Raw genomic sequence first — 18,451 nt, 5'->3', positions numbered from 1 at the left:
ATATGTCATGGATAGCACAGATTTGAACCTTTTCTGACTAGATTGATTCCTCTTAAACTTCTACTGATGCTCCCTAGATCTCACAGATGGGACAGAGCATTGCTCACAGTTACTAGTCTGGAAAAATCCACGTCAGGGTCATGGCTGGGAAGAGGGAAGGGAGACAAAGGCTTGTGCATCTGAGTCAGCCTCTTTGCCCAGCCCTCACCTTTCCCAATAAAAGCCCTGCAGCCACAATCACCTGGGTCACAAACCTGCACCATGTGGCCCTGCTTTGGCATACACGCTCTTCTCGTAGTGGCTGTTACCCTGAGTCCTGCGACTGCCGCGGCACGGAGTGGGAACGATGCCACTGGAGAAAATGTCTATCCCCCTTTGTGGGACCTGGCCCCTGAAAATGTGCTGGATTTCCCAGTAAAGGACAACAAAATTGTCATCAGGGCTTGGAACTTTCAAGATCGACTGGGAGTGTATAAGAGCTTACTAAATGCTTCAGCCAAATATTTTGCTGCTTTTGGACCCCAAAACAGTGGCAATATTCTCTGGGGATTACCATTGCAACATGGGTGGCAATTTCGTACAGGTATGAATTATGTCATTAAAATGCTGGATTAGAAAAGTGTTTATCAGGCCTGCTTAGAGGTTTCCTTTCCAAGGTTTCTGCCTCACAAGCCCACTATAGCCTCAGAGGGTGTAAACTTTGGCACAGCTGCCAATTTGAAAAAGAAATGCTGAGTGAACACCCTTACCTTGGTGAGCATTAGCTATTAAAATTCATTATAGGAAGAGGTCAGAATCCAGGTTTGTGGTATAGGTGGGCAATATTTCAGCAAACTAAAAATCTTTGGAAAGGTATTCCCAGTTGCTTCAGGTTATGTAGACAGTTTTCAGGGTATGCATTCTACAGTGTTGTTCTTAATTGTTAACTAATAGGTTTTTATTTTTCTTAACGTTAGAAGCTTCTAGAGGTGGTTTGAGTTTAATTTCTAAGACAGATATTTGAAAGTTCATGTCTCCCTCTGAGAACTTATTTCCCTTTATCCTTCATGATCAATTTTGAAGTAGCCTTATCTGCTAAAAATGTTTTTTACAAAAATTAACGTTTTTTTTCTGTTTGTTGGGGTTTTTTGTTTGCTTGTTTGTGGGGTTTGTTTGTTCATTTGGTTTTGTTTTGTCTTAAATTATGTGCAGACTCTACGAGTTTATCCCCTAAAAACTGATTGTTGTGTAGGGCAGTCACTCTGGTTTGCTTGTTGTCCCTGCCAGGGGAGCAGACACAGGAACACATGTGAGAGGTCCCTTAAGGATAAGGCTGCGGTATCTTATCAGGAGCTTTATCAGAGAACCCATTCTCTCACACACAGCGGTCTGTGTAGCTTTTCATTCAAAGCCAGAGTTGACTTGCTTTGTTCTAGCAACTCAAAAAGGGGGGAAGAAGTAAATGAGAGTCAATGAGGTTTTCAGAAACTTGTGTCTGGTGGTAACAAGGGGTAAACAAATGCATCTGTCTGTCTGTTGTTTTCTTTATTGAATGTTACCTGTAGTTACATGTAATGGTGGTTTGGGTGACACTGTAGGTTTGAGAGAAGACAAAGGTCCTGTAGCTGGTGATGAAGGAAGGCTGCCAGCATTTAGCCACAACTAAAGAAAAATTTACTCCTAAATGAGGAAACAAAGATAGCAAGCAAAGTCCAAGAAGGAAAACTAGATGGCAAACAGATAGCAACAAAAATAATTGGTTGGAGTTTAGGCAAGCTTTTTCCTCCTTCCTTCTTTCTATATACAAAAAAAAAAAACCAGATGAAAGGATGGCTGGTACAGCAGGAGAATTGACCCAATGTGTGGCAGAGGCAAAAATGACTGGATACAACAGCTACTGCTGGAAAGGAGGAGTTGGGGAGTATGGCCTCATCCCCGAAGTAAGGGACGTGCCTTGTTGCAGTGACAATTTCCAGAGACAAGGGATATAGTTTGTGAGGAGAAGATTTGCCCTTGGTTGCATAGATAGCTAAAGATGTACTGTCACCTGCTAAAGAGTCATAGGACTAACACTTAGGCAAAACAGATATATTTTTAAATTTACATAACCAGAAGGTTAAAAAAATACTAATAGGAGAAATATCACATAGCTGAAAGTAGTTTTACAGTAATAAAAATGTGAGAAGTTGAAGGGTAAATGGATAAGGGACAAAGTATGACATAATTCTGGTGCATACAGTAGTGAGGTTAGCAAAGGGCTAAACCTAATCCAAATAGATGGGGGATAGAGCAGTGAGAAATGGCTGAAGCATTTGTACATCAACATAATAAGCTTGGGCAAACAAAAACAGGATTAGACTTCATGATGCAAGACAACAGAACTTTAAATATTTTGTAAATATTACAAAATTTGTAGAATAAACAGTTCCATCTGGTCCTGAAAGTTATGTTACTGAGACAATATTTTTATGGATATGGTTCTTTATAACCCATAAAGAAAAAGTGAAGCTGTTACTTAACAAGAGTGGTACAAAGATTTGTGATAATCCACTCAGGGACATAAAATGAAATCGGTAATTTGCCTAAATTTACAGCAGAGATGAAGATCTTGAGACAGCATGGCTGTTAGGAACGTGATTGTGGAAGCAGAAACTGTCACTTGGGAGGTGCAGCTAAACTGAGAGTCCTCCTTACAGTAACTGAGGAAATACGATAGTCTCTATCCCCCCTTCACATCCAGAAGTACAAATCCAGGATCAAGAATTTTAAGAAAGATTCATGTGGTATTGTATGTCTGAAGAGTAGGAAAAGTTGTACCTGTATTTAAGAAGAAAAAAGGAGATAAATACACATATATTTTTTTGTCTTATATCAACAGTAAACAAGACTTTAGATAAGTACAGAAGAAAGAAAATTTAATGACATGGAACTAGACAGAAAAAGGGATAAAGCATAGGTTTATGTGAATCAAAGGTAGATTGTGTCAGGCTAATCAAATATCTCCTTTCATTATATAAATGTTCAGTTTTTTTCAGAGTTCAGAAATGCATTTACTCTCTTTGTAAAAGCAAAGCTTAGAATGAAAAAATTTAAATGATACTTTACAAGGCAAGGGAACTGCAAATCTGGTAAAGGAACACCTGAAGGAGAATTTAGTGATAACTGTTGCTAAAAGTCTACAGCTAAGTGGAGGATGTGCTAGAAATTCTTCATCAACAAGATGAGAATAACTACATTTAGCACTTTTGATAAAAGTGTTTCACCACAAAAAATAGTGGAGAAATCTAGCTGATGAGGTTGCACATAGTTACCAATAACACAGCTGGAAGGCACTGACAATACAGATGAGCTTGGGTAGATCTGAAGACTGAAATAACAGTCGTGTTAAGCGCAGGGAATAGGAGGAAGCAGCGACAGCAAAAATGGTGTGCATACCTGTAAATACAGTTTATATTTCCAGCTCCAATTTCTACATATCTTATAATTATCATTGATACTGCCTGGGAAGTCTTAATTTCCCTGAAACACCAAGGCTAACAATATTTGGTAAACCTCATGTACAATTATTTTGCAACATTTTGTCTTCTTTTTCTTCTTAGCCTTTATCCTTCCCATTCATCCCCTTTGCACACAAATGGTATGTTGCTGCCTGTTTTTTTGACACTCTGTTGAAGTAAAACCTTGTCTTACTCTGTTTTACTCTGTCAAAGTAAAATCTTGAAAAATAGAATCTTTCTGTAAATGTTAAAAAATATAATAACCCTTTAAAAAAATGGGTTGAACTGCAATCCTCATCATTGTAAGTTCATGCCAAGTGCTTGGCTGCAGAAAGATACATTTTTGAATAGCTAGCATGCCCTAAAGCACAACCTCTGCCCAGTCAGCTAGGGAAAATAATTAGGATAATTTGTATGCACATTGTTGACGATCATCTTTTCGTCTTGAGTAAAAGTATCAGAAAATTTCGTTTGGTAATGAGGTTTAGTTCTAATCTGACAGAAATGACACTGCCATTATTCAGCTGACTTGTTAGAGAGCAAGCGCAGTGCAGGGTAGACTTCGGGAGCTTCTGGAATAGCTCAAGTTTTTGCACAAGGCCGTGATAATTGCATGTCATGCACTCAAAGCAGATTTTTTGACCCTCTGCATGACAGCACTTAATGTACACATATGGTATTCTTTTAGGGCTTAGGCTATTTCTTCAAGCCACGTGCTTAAAGTAAAATATTCTGTCATGAGTAATTGTGAAATGTCTTGCATGTTTTCTACAGCACAGATGCTTGCAAACTTTGCTAATTAGTTACAACAATGTTTGCATGCTTAGCTTCACAGTAAGGCCATGTTTGTCTGCATGATTAAACTGGAAGTAATTCTGTATCACACAACCCAATTAGGTGGGGCAATTACTAGCACATTTAGTTTGTGCTGTTTTGCTCATTATGCAGCTCTCCTGAACTAGCAGCCCTACATCTATTAGAAATTATGCACGTGCTCATGTCTGTATGTGAATGTATATTTATATCTCAGTAAAAACACTGCCATGTCCCAATTTCAAACAGTTCAATAGATTCACAGAATACATTTACAGTGAGGGATAACTCAAACTGTAAAACACAATCAAATTACTATGCACTGAGAAACTCAACCACTCTAGGAACAGTAGTTTATGAAGCAAAGCAACAATAATTGTTTTGCTTCTCTAGCCAAAAGTCTGCATGCTTTATTCCTTTATTTTTTTTTTCATCTCAGCGGGATTTCTTGTATGAAAAGTTTAAGAAGTATTTGTTGTATTATTTCATTTGATTCATTCAGGCAGGTTAGCAGATCCTTCTGGTGTGACTTCCTGTGGCTATGAAAATGGAGAGCTCCTGTGCCTATCTGTAAGAAGCTGGTGGTCCTGTAAGTATATGCTGTCACACTGTTCTTCTCCAAAATAAATTAGTGTCCTAGAAGGCCATCTCAAAATATTTCTTCCCCTTGGATTTCTGTATTACATTATAATTTCAGTGCTATGTAATTCTCCATCACAAACTTGCAGCAAGACAAATGAAAGTTAATTGATTTTGAGTATTTACTTGAGGAAGGAGAAAAAAAACCAAACAAGTTTGCAGTCTTAAAAACTGAAAATATTTATGTGAAAATGTGTGGCAAACACTATGACAGGTATGTGTGTTTGTAGATATTTATATATAATTGCAGTTTACAATTAGTCTAGAGCAGATTTCTTCAGTTTAGATGCTTGTACTTCAAACTAAAACTCTGTGAGAAAATGTCATGCAGGAATTTTTGTGATTCTTATACCATCCTTGGTTCTTTTTCCCACAGCATATTTTCCCTCCATCACTTCTGTCCCTTGCTCCCTCAGCTTCCCTGATGCTCTGTTGTAAGTTCCCCTTTTCCCCAGACCTGTCAGCAGGTTTGAGCAAGTGGCTCTGTCCCTTCCCTACCACAGGAACATTTTTCCTTCAGTGGCCATTTGGATTAAACTTCTGTCTGTGAATCACCAGTTAAACGCATATATCTTCAAGTGAACAAAGACATAAGTATAAATAAAATTTAAAATGTAAATCTAGGGTAAAATAGACTGAAACTCACTCTAGCTTTGGTTTTACCTCTCTGTGTTTGGATAGCACCAAGTGCTCTGTGGGATGGTGTCCCACACAGTGTCAAGTAACAAAAGTCACTGCATAGCCCTTTGCAAGCAGGGGACTTTCCTGGAATAGAAACTACCACCTTTATTTTCTCAGTGTTTGAATTCCTGCTTTTCATTTACTTCTAAATGTTTGCTTGATATCTATTTTGTTGCCTCCAGAAAAGATATATACTGACTTTGATTTACCCTATTGCAACAAAAGCGTGCAAAGAGTCTTTGAGACTGCATGGAAATGTCTCTTAGTGTTCTGAGGATATGAATGCTTTCAGCTGGCCTTCAGAACAGCCCTCTCTGGCACAAACAGTCACATAAAACCAGGAATGAGTTTAAACCAGGAACTCACATTTAGTATATCTCAGGTGTATGGGATACTATCTGCTTAAGAACATTTTTTTTTTTTGCCTAGAATAATATTCAGTATAGTCCTGTCCTGCATTGTTTTCTGCCCTCTAAGTCACCCAGGCAGGTGCAAATATATAACATAGGCAAGAACACTTAAAAGAATATAAGCACTTTGTGATGCGCCATCAAGGTTTCAATACTTCTCATGAAAGCAGTGAACAAGAAGCAAGAGCCAGCTCAGTACTGAGTCTCAGTGAAACACTGTCTTCTCATCACTTCAGAGTTTTCCTTTGCTCCTCTGACTGGCCATACATTTCTTCCTGAATTCTCAACCAGGTCCACATTTAGGAGATGTGTCACATGAGACAAGGGATTTCTTTTTACAGTACATATAATCCTTTGTATTTGTTCAATCATTTCCCCCAGGGAAGTCAAAACCCTTGTGCCTGACCAGCCTGTCAGTGCACTGTTATGGGGATCCCATGAACAGTCCGCTCTATCAGAGCATGGTTTGACCAACCTGTTTAGGGTCACACGCCAACAATGTTTTCACTTGGAGCTGGTAGATATTTCCAGTTTTGTCAAGTATGTTATCTGCTGCTGGCCACTCTTCCCCTAGTGCCCTTGAAGGACTCACACTAAATAGCCTACTGAATAACACACTTTATTAACAAACACACTGGTAGTCAAACACTGTGACAGGTTAAGGTTCAGAGATTGCTGTTGATCGTAACTGATTGCAAAAAGGAATTTGAAGCAATATATTGACCAATTCTAATCACAATTAAAGCTAGCTATATAGATAGATTAGATTATAGATAATTTACCTTGCACAGAATGAGGTTCTTACCCAATATGCATCCCTATAGAGAAGAAGACAGGTTCAACCTGTTGACTGATCCCAGAAGTTATGATGGAGTCTTCTCTGACCTCCCTTCTCATTTTAGCTATATTTGTATTATTTTCTTTGAGGGAAAAGATAAAGTTACAGTTGGTGACATTTCATGCTGATGTGGTGCTTGAGTCATTAGTATATGTACAGTATGGAAGCAAGATGTATTTTTGAGCTAATGAAGCAAAGGCCAGCTTCTGGTTACTGTCTGGTTCATTCCTCTGGCTTAGTTCCTGCTAGCTGTATGTTTTCAGTGGAGCATAACCACTACACCGCTGTGTTGCTCTACCCCTTGTTTCATATTTGCATTGATTTTGACAGACCATGGCCACAGCACCTCCATGCTGCTCCACCCTTTTTTTGAATCTCATGCTTAGAGTAACACACCAAGTTCCCTCCGTATTCCTGTTCCTAATGTGTGCAGACCCAGTCCCTGCTGAGCTACAGCCAACACACAGACATTCCTTCTTCGTGAACTTTGTTTTGTGATCTTCACCGTTAAGGTGGAGCAATAGCTTCCCATTAGGAGGACGTGGGAGGTGTTCAGGTTTTGGTGATTTTGGTTCTTACTGCTGGGATTTTGTGCAAAATATCAGTGCAGTCTATGACCCTGACACCAAGTATGACCAAATGACCTCTCAGCATAACAGCTGAACAACTGATCCCCAGGCTTTTCTCCACTCTTCATTTCTACAAAGGGGACACAATTAAGAGGAGAACTTTAAATCCTCGTTTCAAGAGAGGAATATCAAATAGCCCTATGATGCCAAATCTTGTCCCCAGTGAGAACTGAGCCTGAGTTTCCTACATCCTGGATCTGACTGCTCCAACTAATGGATCAGACCAAAGAATGCCATCATCATAAAATGAATCTAAATGGATAAACTCAGGTAATAAACAAGCAATCTTCAATGAGTGAAATATTTTTTAGAAGCAAAATTATTATTTATTACTATAGTCAAAGTTCACATTTTCCTTTCTTATAGGTCTAGGATACATAAAAGAGGGGTTTTAATGGCAATAATACTTGTGGAATACCCCTTAGTTATGTTCACAACTAATATTTGAGAGACTTTTCTTGTTCTGTCCATGACAGGCTACAATGATCTAACTTTTTTCCATTAGTTTTTTTTTTGTTTCCTTCGAAGTAAAGCACAGTGTAAGCTCATGCAAGGCTCTTAAAGGACAATGCATAAATGAACACTACAAATCATATCTAAATCAATACGAGTATCATCATTATTACATTTCAGTACATACATATATTCCACTGCTGAACAAAGTTGTATTCGTGGCAATTTGGAACAGTTGCACTTGGTGTGGGAAGGAGTTCATTTTCTTATGTGGGAATTTTTCATTCACTTGTGATTAACACCTCCTAACTTTTAATTATTGTTGCAGGTATGAATTACTATCTGGCTATTATACCCTTCCTGGGGGCGGTGGAGGCTGGCCTCTTTGGGCAGCTGCCATATGAGATAGAAATATTGCCACCAGAGGAGCGAAAAGATGATTTCTGTTACAGTGTTAAAGACTGCTGGTCTCGCATGCCCGAGCTCATGGATGACTGGAAGGCCTATTTTGAAGTAAATAATTTAAAAAAAAATATTTTTAGAAATTATACCAAAATTTTAGCTTTAAAAATTATTATTACTGTAATTTTTAATATTCAGAGAGCTTAGTTTGTTTTCAATAACAGCTTCATATAAAAACAAGCAGCAGAAAAAATGGAAAGCATAACATAGAGTGAGTCACAGGTAAGTAGGACAGGATTTTTACAAGTTATGGAATTTTTTTCTTCCTTTGAGACAGTTCTGTATTTTGACCTCTGTTACAAGACACTGTTTTGCATTCAATTATTTTGTACTAATTTGTATTCCTCCAATACTGCTTATATTAGCAATGCAAAATAAGCCTGTGAGGTGGGACACTGCCCTTAAGAAGTGGCCTATGTGTGGTTTTATAGGGTTCATTTATTTCTCTAAACATCTTAAAAACTTCAAAATGCTGCAACATCATTCAGAGGGACACCTATTTATGCAAATAGATATTCTCTGTTCCTCTTCACTTAGCTGTTCTCTAATCCCAAAGATGACATATTTCTTACTCCATAGATTTAATAGCTATTTTTTATAACTAGGCTACTGCAGTCAACAATTTTTATTGGTAGTCAAATGATTGATAGTGATCAGAAATTTTAAACTGCAAGTCCCTCTTGTAAGTGAAGGTAGATGATTTGAGTAAGACTGGATTTGTCTTCAAAAGATCATTTTTCCCATGTATCGTGTTTCAGAAGTTGTTGTAAAATATCTGCTCCTCAAATAACCATAATGATAACAAGGAAAATGTTCTTATTTTTTCTGAAAATCTTTAAAAAGTTGTAGTCAAAAGAGTATAGACAAGTTTTCAAGGAGTCCCCTGTTTCAGTACTGAATCTTCCATAGTACTCAGATAAAAAAATCCGCTGAATTTTTGTAACCAAATACTGAAATTATGTGGATAAAACCTTTGCAATGTTGAAGATGAAGAACAGCAACTACTTCCACTATTTAAATGCAATTTCCTTTAGCTGTCAAACTTTTTATTTTGTGAAGTCGGTGGTTATATAAAAAAATAATAATTGTTTTCTGCCCTTTTTGCCCCCCGTTGCTGTAGTATCTGTTATCTACAGAACACGAAGCTGTGAGCTCTGCCAGCTTCTCCTCCTTCAAACTGGATGATGCCCTTGGCCTCATGTGGAAGGCACACACCAACTCCATTGGTTACGCGCTCCCCAAATTCCAGGACAGGTAAGGGGAACAGAGTGGTGTCCATGCAGGACCTTTCCACCTCCATGCCTCTTTGGAAGGACAGTATCCTAACAAAGTCTTCATGAGCTTTCGTACCTTAGGCTACGTACCTACTCTGCTCTTCCTTCCACTCTCTCAGAGTGTGGGATGATGTGAGAGTGAGAGATGGCTGCTCAAACCACAAGGACCAATCAGGCTCTGGGCTTAAAATGAGATGCTGATTGCCCTCTGGGGGCCAGGGACAGATTCAGGAGCTGTTTTTAATATGGGCAGAGGTAAGGTTGCCAGGATAAATTAGGTATAAAGTACCGAAGGAGGCTTTAAGTTCTTGTGGCACTGAGTTCACTCAGGATTTTACACTGAACAAGAACATTTGGGAAAAATGATCAACTAGTGTGTTCTACAGCAGAGTTCAATTATCTGTCCCATTTTTTATTTTCTTCTCTTTCAGCTTAAAATACCTCTCTGATCCAGAAGCAAATTTTGGTGAAGACTGGGCTAGTGGTGTAGATTTCATTGGTGCCACACACTTCAGTACAGACTTACCAAACACAAACACCTTCCAGGCTTTCCTGCCCCAGAGGATGCTTGTTGAAGGGGATGTCATCCCATTCATTAGTGACTTCAGTCCAGAGCAAAATAGAGTCCTGATGTCGCTGAGAGCTCTTCACAAAGCAAATGAATTGACAGGTATGAGCCTGACCTACAGATGCCTGCTGTCTATAGCTATTTAATAACTTGTTCTTCTCTACATACCTTTCTCCATATGAATACAGTGAATGTTTGATATAAAGTAGTATAAACATGTATAAAGACTAACAGTAAAACAGTTAAAAATACAACCATAAGCAAACAACACACCAGACAGCAAATGCTGGTGGGATAACACTGACAATATGAGGGATTTCAGTGAGAAAAGAACATTTTGGGAGCAGATGATCTCACTCTTTCTTTTCCCAATTTTCACAGGCACCTTAAAAAAAGAGGCTTTTTTTTGTGTTTTACCAGTTGAATCTGAACCATTAGAACTGTAAATTATATTATTAGACCAGTTGAAAAAAAACCCAAAAAACAACTAAACAAACAAACAAACAAAAAAACAAAACACCCCCCCCCAAAAAAAAAAAAAAAACCCCCAAAAGAAAAAACAAAACAAAACAAAACAAAAAAAAAAAACCAAAAAAACCCAAAACAAATAAATTATCATGAGAGACAGATTTTTTGTCCACAAGTGTTCTGGTTTCAGTTTTATCTCAGTCTTTGATTTAGTAGAGATCTGTACAGCAAAACTGTATCCTTAGACAATGCTGGCTTCATCATATTCACCAAAATAAGGCTTGCATCACCATCCAGTGGTGTAACACAGAATTACAGTCTCCTGAGGATTCAGTTCTTTCACAGATACTGCTGAGTCGGCTATTTTTGTTTGACCTTTATGAAGCAAAGTTATTTTGAATCTTTAAATAAAAATACACCGAAAAATTAGTATGCCTAGCTATGGCATTTGTGATGCTCTTCTTCCATCTGTACATTTCACTGAAAATTCACTCACCATTTGTATTTAAAGCTGAAAAATATCTGAAATAAAGCTCTTGAGTGCTACAAAAGAGCATCCTCCCATCACAGAGTGCTTCTCTCACATTTTCACATAGCGTTATTCTTTGAAATCTGAATAAGGGTGTAAACGATCTATCTGCTGCCTGGTAGTCTATGACACAGTTCAGGGTTTCTTGACATACCTTCAGGAAGGGAGAGAAGCACAGCAAGGAGAAGCATGACCAGAAGGACAGGAAGGAGGGAGGAGAGCACCAGGGCAGCACATCAGGTGAGGACTGCACTGCAGGGAGAGGGCAGAGGATGTATGGATGCTGAACACCGTAAATGGAAGGAAAGAGAGAGATTGAGTTTCATGCAGGTGCAGCCATAATGAATTCCACTGCTGAAATCCCTTGCTTTGCAGGTGAGAGATTTCCCTGACTTTGCTCTAAGGGATGAACTTTGAATTCAGCTGAGAATTAAATGCCAGCTAATTCAGCCTGGTAACTGATTTGCAGACCAGAAAAAGGAGATTTAAAATAAATTTGACTGTGTCTAAATCCACAGCCCCAACAGGATCCTGAAAGACCCTACCTTAGTGCTACAAAACACAGGTGACAAAACATACTGATTTTGTAGATGCTTTTAAATACATTCTGTGGGATACAGGGTTCTCTACTGGTAGTGCAGACTTCAACAGTAGACACAGGTTCTTACTACCTCCTGGGATGGGACCCTGTGCAACCCAGAGTGAGACTTGATTTCTTCATTCAGAATTTGATTACTCTTAATTTTTGTTTAGTTGCCCCTGTTAGTCCAGCAGGACCTGTATTGAAAGACTGTTGTGCTGCTTCTAAAGCTTTTCTACTCGTGGACTGTCAGATCAACTTTTTATGCTCTGCCCCTCACTGATACCCAAAGGCAGAACAGGAGGAGAATAAGTTCTGTTTCGTTTTCCACTAGTTTTTTTTACCCTCAGATATCCCTCTATCCACTCTAAAGATGAGTACTGAGTGGAGTGAGGAGCAAGCATGATTGTCCTGCAAAGTACTGTCCTGCAAAGTGGTGCTAATACTAGACTGGGTTGGTCAAGTCACACTTCATAGAGAGTCAGCGCTTATCACCAGGACAAAAGTATTAGCGTCATTTGCTTCTTTAGCTTGAGGTCTTAGCTCAGAAAGTGAACACTTTGTTTTAGAGTGAAAAGGAAGACAGGCCTGATTATAACTCCCAGGCTACTGCTCCATAAACCACGAAGTTGTGTGGAACAGACAAAAACTTTCCCATAAATCTTCAATCATTCGATCCCAACACTGGCGACGAGGGAACAAGCCCCGTTGCCTGTCAATACAACCGATGCTGAGCTGAATGAATGATCTGCATCTCCCTGTACGTTTTTGTAGGCAATTATCAGCCCCTGGCCAGCTCCAGCTTTGTCTACATTTCACTGTCCCCAGGAGTGTCCAGCGCTTGCTGCCAGATGCGCACTTGGTTCCTGGTACACCGCGAGCTGCATGTGCTCCATGCCAATCTGACAATGTCTTGTTGTGTTTCTTTCCAAGGAGGATTGCTGCTGAAGCTCTGGCAAAAGGCTATGTCCACTGAAGAAGGAAGAAAAAAGGGCCGAGAACTGATTGAAAGCGTGACTTCGAGCCATGAGTTCGACCTAGAAGGAATTTAGAATTATTTGGAAGGAGATTGTTTGAAAGTTCCCAGTTCCTTGAGAAAGAGCAGTTCCAATGCGGATTGATTTAATCTTTTAGCAGATGTGTCTGGTAATCTGGCTTTGGCAATTTCTTACAGTAGGATTTCCTGAGTAGCCATGCGTGTCTCTCTCTCATATAGAATCAATATTTTTAGCCTTAATTTTCCTAATTATCTCATTTGTTTAATTCAATTCCTTATAAATAAAAAGCCTCACAGAAAAATCTTACTTTACTAATTTTTGTGACTTTATAAATAATGTATCATAATTGGAGACAAAAATAAAAACAAGTAAAATGTATTCTGTTTCAGACTGGATTTTTTCCCCTGTAGGCAGGTATTCCACTAGACGTGTAATTACTCAGGTCCTTGATGGTCTAACAGATGATCATGAGAAACTTTTCTTTGAAATTCTGATCCAAAAGCAATGCCTTGACTATTTCCCACCAAAGCTGTTATTTCACAGAGCACCTGCAAACTGGAAGCTTCCAGGCTTTTCAGATTAAATAATTGAGTACAGATAGATTCCCTTGCTATGCTGCTTTGCAGCAAGTAAATATCTCATGTGGTAGAGCAGAGCCAGTCCTGAAACAATTTACTCGGCACCAGCTTTTACGTGACAGCAGAGATTCCTTGTATTTGATTCATTTCACTTCAAGAAAACTTTGATCTGTATATCAATTTATGGAATTATGTATGCTATATAACCACAGGTTTCTTTTCCATTCCCCCATGTCTAATCCACTTGTTGTGTGTCACGTGTTAGATTTGATTACTGAGGAAGAGATATATTTGCAATGCTTGTACTCCCAGTGCCTGGAACACTCAGACCCAAGTGTTGATCCCAATCTTAAGGTTGATAACACACATTTGGAATCAGTTATAAACTGAAAACAGAGGTTGTGGGAAGGTGGGTCAGGGGTCCTGCATGCAGACAGGGCTTGAAGTTTCTTGAGAAAGAAGGAAATGAATGAAAGATGTCTTTACCCACAGAAATGGGCTTGGAACTAGATGACCTTTAAGGTCTCTTCCAATCCAAACCCTACTGCAATTCTATGAAAAGAAAATTATTTCTTTCCCTTCCATTTTCCCGGGTTGATTTGTCCTTTTTTTCCCCAAACTTGCATATTTGCACTGTAAATCAAAAAATAATTATCGTCACATTGAGCACTTAAACACCATTCTGTCCTTTAATGTCCCAGGACAAAGATGTTAATTATTCATTGTCATTTAATGGATAAACTCTTAATGTACCATCATTAGCTGGCAATTTTCAAAGGAAATACTTTAATGAGGTATAAGAAAATGTGGGAGTTTTTACCTTAATTACCTGGTTCATAGATCACAGTAATTAGATTCCAGCAGACTTTAGATATAATCCAAAAGTAATCACCACAGCTGTCAGCTGCTAAAATATTAAGTTAGTTGTGCTCCAGAAAAGTTTGAAAATTTTTTTTACTTTTTCTGTGGTTAACTTAGATTTAACTTAAGGTGCGCTTTGAAAAAACATAAAGAGCCATTAATAAAAACTTATAAATTGCAATCTGCTGCACTTCCGGGAGTAAATTACTCCTTACCTGAATTTAGGAAACATTAGGAAATAGTACAGAATTTTGAAAAAGAGTTATCATTCTCAATACAGCATTTATATATTTCTACACTTTGTTGTAATCCAACAAGACAACAAGTTAGATAAAGACTTTAGAAATTGGCCAGTGATTGCTCTTTGGAAGCTGAAGAATGCATAAAAGTTCAGACAAAATGGGATGAGGGATTCTTACAAGTAGGGTTGACCCAGTTATCTTGAGATAGTATAGATGCATCTTTGCAGAAAAACTTCTGAGTATCAAAAACTAAACAGAAAGAAAAGCATCAAGACAAAGCTGTAGAGGTGTGGTAGGATGTCTTTGGAGAGGAATGGGAGAGCCCTGAAGCAGCCTGCTTGCTAACAAGAGCTAGCAAAATCTGAGGACTACCTAAGCAGGGGTTTGCCCAGCGATAAGGGGTCACAAAGCATAAGGGGTTTTTCCTGCTCAGCATTAGTCTGGGGTTTGTTGCTCTCTTCTCATGCCTTTTACACATGTGGTCTCTCTACTTAGGAGTGCCTGGCATTAAGTAGGGCTAGTTCCTATTTGACAGAGGTGGTGCTTAAAAAAAGCAAAGGCACAGCTGGTTTCAGAAAGCCAGGGGGTTAAGCTGGGCATACAGCTGCTGTGCCTTTCCATATTCTGTCCTAAACTCACATCACAGAAATATGTAAGGGTTGACCTTTCCACCTATTCTGCCATGAGGGGAATGGGAACCTTGTCCGTCTCTAGGAAAGATACCTGTGTCTTCACAGAACTGCAGACAGATATCAGCAGGCACTTCTTCAGCTTTCTTAGACATAAAGACATGGAGCTTATATCCAAGGAAGCCATTAGCAAATATGCCAAAAAAGTCTTTTTTTCTTTCAAATAGGAATTGGATTTCTAGGTTTTCCCTTCCCTATGATCCCTAATCTGTGGAGAACTGGGCGTTCCTTTCCAGCCTATGCTCTCTAATGAATAACCAAGTGTGTTTTTTTCTGGTGGGAAAAGCCACACCTGGCAGGTGTGGAGGGAAAAACAAAAACATTCTTGCCTAAGGCAGCCTCTAATGTGGCAGATAGGAGGTTTTGTTGGGAAGCAGAAAATGTAGATTTGGACTCTGACAGACAGAAAACAAAATTGACCTAATATAAATAGCCTAACTGTTGTGCACAACATTACAATGATCTGCATTTTCTAAATCCAAAGTGTTCAGTTACTTTCTCTGACCAAAGCATTTTGCCTGCCCCACTCAGCAGGGTGTTTGAGGCTGTGGAGCTTCAGTGCCTGCTAACAAAGGTAGTGAGATTCAAGATGATGGAGACCTGTTATAACATTTCCATCACCCTAACCTCAGTGACCCCAGGAGGAGAACGTTGCCTCTCTGGTTTTGATATAATTAAAAAATATGAATATGCTTGTAGATCTGAGTCAAAGCTCATTTTGGATTTACAGTAATTTCACGAATACAAGCCGCAGCAATTTGACAAAAATTTTGGTGGAAACCCGGAAGTGCGGTTAATAGTCGGGTGCGGCTAATATATTAATAATTTTCTGACATTTACAACCCAGACGTGCCAACCAGAGTGCCGAGCCAAGCACCGGCCAGTAAAAGCCGGCATTTCGCAATTGTTACAGTGTTACCGTGTTGCCCTGGCTCCCTGCAGGCAGCACGGGGGGCGGGGAGAGAGGTGGGAGAGCTCTCTTCTTCCCTCCTCTGCCGCAGCCCAGGGGAGGAGGGGGGGGGGGGGGCGCGCCGCCATTGCCGCGGCTCGGGGAGCCGACGGGGGGGGGTGCCGCCATTGCTGCGGCTCGGGGAGCCGACGGGGGGGGGGGCGCCGCCACTGCCGCGGCTCGGGGAGGACACGGGAGGGCCGTGCCGCCATTGCCGCGGCCCGGGGAGGACGCGGGGGGGCCGTGCCGCCATTGCCGCGGCCCGGGGAGCCGACGGGGGGGGCGCCGCCATTGTCGCGGCTCAGGGGGGCCGCGCCGCCATTGCCGCGGCCCGGGGAGCCGACGTGGGGGGGGCGCCGCCATTGCCGCGGCTCCGGGAGCCGACGGGAGCCCTGCGCAGCCATTGCTGCGGCCCGGGGAGGGGGGGGGAAGTGCACGCCGCCATTGCCGCGGCTCGGGGAGCCGGCGGGGTGCTTTATCCGCGCCCGCCACCGGCGCCACGGGCGCGGGAAAGCTCCGTCCCTGCCCGCCGCCGCTGCCGTAGGAGCGGGGGAAGCTCCGTCCCTGCCTGCCACCGCGGGGCAGCGCCGACCTGGGGTGACCGAGCCCAGGGGCAGCGGCGGCCGGCCCCGAGCGGTAGCACCGGGCTGGGCCACCTGGCTCCGTCAGCGGCCCCTAGCGGGCCGAGCCTGCACAGCCTTAGCTCAGCCAGTAAACCCCGCCCTCCCGCGGTTCTGTTACTAATTGCACGCGGGTCCTCGCTGCGAACGACAGAGCGGCTTATATTCGTGTGCGGCTTATCTATGGACAAAAACTGAAATATTTGCCAACACCCAGAGACGCGGCTTATACTCAGTGCGGCTTGTATTCGTGAATTTACTGTAATTCTCTTTTTCACAGTGAAACACAATTGCCATGAGGTATTTTGAGAGCGCTGTACACGGCATGAACTACCACAGGCAGGACTGTCAAGGATCCCTAGGAGGATGTAGGGGAGCCTGGGGCTGCAGACCTGCCTAACTGGACCATCTGGAAAGGGCTGTTCAGTTGGGAAACATTGACAGTGGCTCAAAATAGGGTTCAGAGGATGAGGAATGGAGGCAGAATCATGTAAAGATTTGTTAGAAGACGTTTATACCTACTTAAAACATGGCTAGAAAAAACATGATAATTCAAAAATGGTTTTTAACTGATTCATGCCTAATCAAACTCTCCAGGACAGATAGAACAATAAATAAAAATCCTTAATGTCTTTCACTTCCTTCTGTAAACTGTTTGCAGCTGTGGGAAAATTTGCATGAACAGTTTGTGTATGTGTTTGCCAGAAAGGGCTGCAGCAGGTATGGTGGACAGATAGTGGCAGTATAAGCCAGCCTTCTGGACTAGTAAAGTTATTTCAGAAAGAAAGGTTCTTTCTACCTCTCCTTTTGTGTGACATTAGGTCCCAAAATACTAACAGATGTGATCACTGAACCTAAGAGAGCAGGCAAGTGAAAACAAGAGAGAAAAAGGAAAACAGTCTTTTTGCTGACAAAGTAACTGCAGTGCCCTGTGTGGGGCAATCCTGAGCCCTGCTCAGACCCTTCCTCGGCAGCATGAGGACCAGAGGAATTACAAAAGAGTGGTATATTTAGAAGAAAGGAAGATCATAACGTCTGAGGCTGCCCTGGGAAGAATTACTGCTTTCTGAGGCTGGCCTGAGCCTCTGGCTGCCAGCACTGCTGCATCCAGAGCCTCAAGGACAATGTCACAGAGGACATGGGGATAAGACACATGGATGTACAGGCATTTCTTAGATCCTGATGAAATCAGCCCCTTGATACACCATGCAACTCTTTTCACATACACCCATGTGTTAACAAATATGAGGAATTTAAAGTTACACGAGAAAATTAAAATGGTCAGATTGAGCAATCCATCCTGGTACCCCTGCTCTGCACAGAGCTGCCAGTAGTGGACTGGGGAACGAGCAGCAAATGCAAGGCAAAGGCAGGGTAATTTCTCTTCCTCCTCAGCCTGCCAGCAGCTGGCAGTCTGCACTTACATCAGGCCCACACAGTTTGTCAGTTCCAGAGAAAGAGTTGAGAAAGATTATCTTAGGAAATAGAAAAACCCAAGAAAAAATTCAAAGTACGTTTATTAAAGAGATCTATTATTGCAAAGCACAAGAACGCTCCCAGCACACAGATATATTAAGAAAAAAGGGAGGAAAATTAAAAAACAAACAAACAGCAAAACCTGCCACTAATACACAGAGTAGAAGCAAGACAGGATTCTCTTCAGAGGCTATCAGTTTAACATAGTGTCAGGAAGT

The 18,451-nt window shown here is 41.0% G+C and overlaps 1 protein-coding gene across 1 annotated transcript; it reads left to right on the top strand.

Annotated features, from left to right (window-relative positions):
- Positions 1–261: 261 nt before the first annotated feature.
- C3H6orf58 (chromosome 3 C6orf58 homolog) lies at positions 262–13,196 on the top strand. Its single transcript, XM_033054991.1, has 6 exons — positions 262–583; positions 4,792–4,878; positions 8,268–8,452; positions 9,522–9,655; positions 10,107–10,345; positions 12,754–13,196. The coding sequence occupies exons 1-6, from the start codon at positions 262–264 to the stop codon at positions 12,870–12,872; spliced, it is 1,086 nt and encodes a 361-aa protein (XP_032910882.1). The 3' UTR covers positions 12,873–13,196.
- Positions 13,197–18,451: the final 5,255 nt, after the last annotated feature.

Source organism: Catharus ustulatus, chromosome 3, assembly GCF_009819885.2.
Source record: "Catharus ustulatus isolate bCatUst1 chromosome 3, bCatUst1.pri.v2, whole genome shotgun sequence".
Taxonomy (NCBI): Eukaryota; Metazoa; Chordata; class Aves; order Passeriformes; family Turdidae; genus Catharus; species Catharus ustulatus.
The sequence above is the reverse complement of the archived record's forward strand: the minus strand, read 5'-3'. Positions and strand labels throughout refer to the sequence as shown.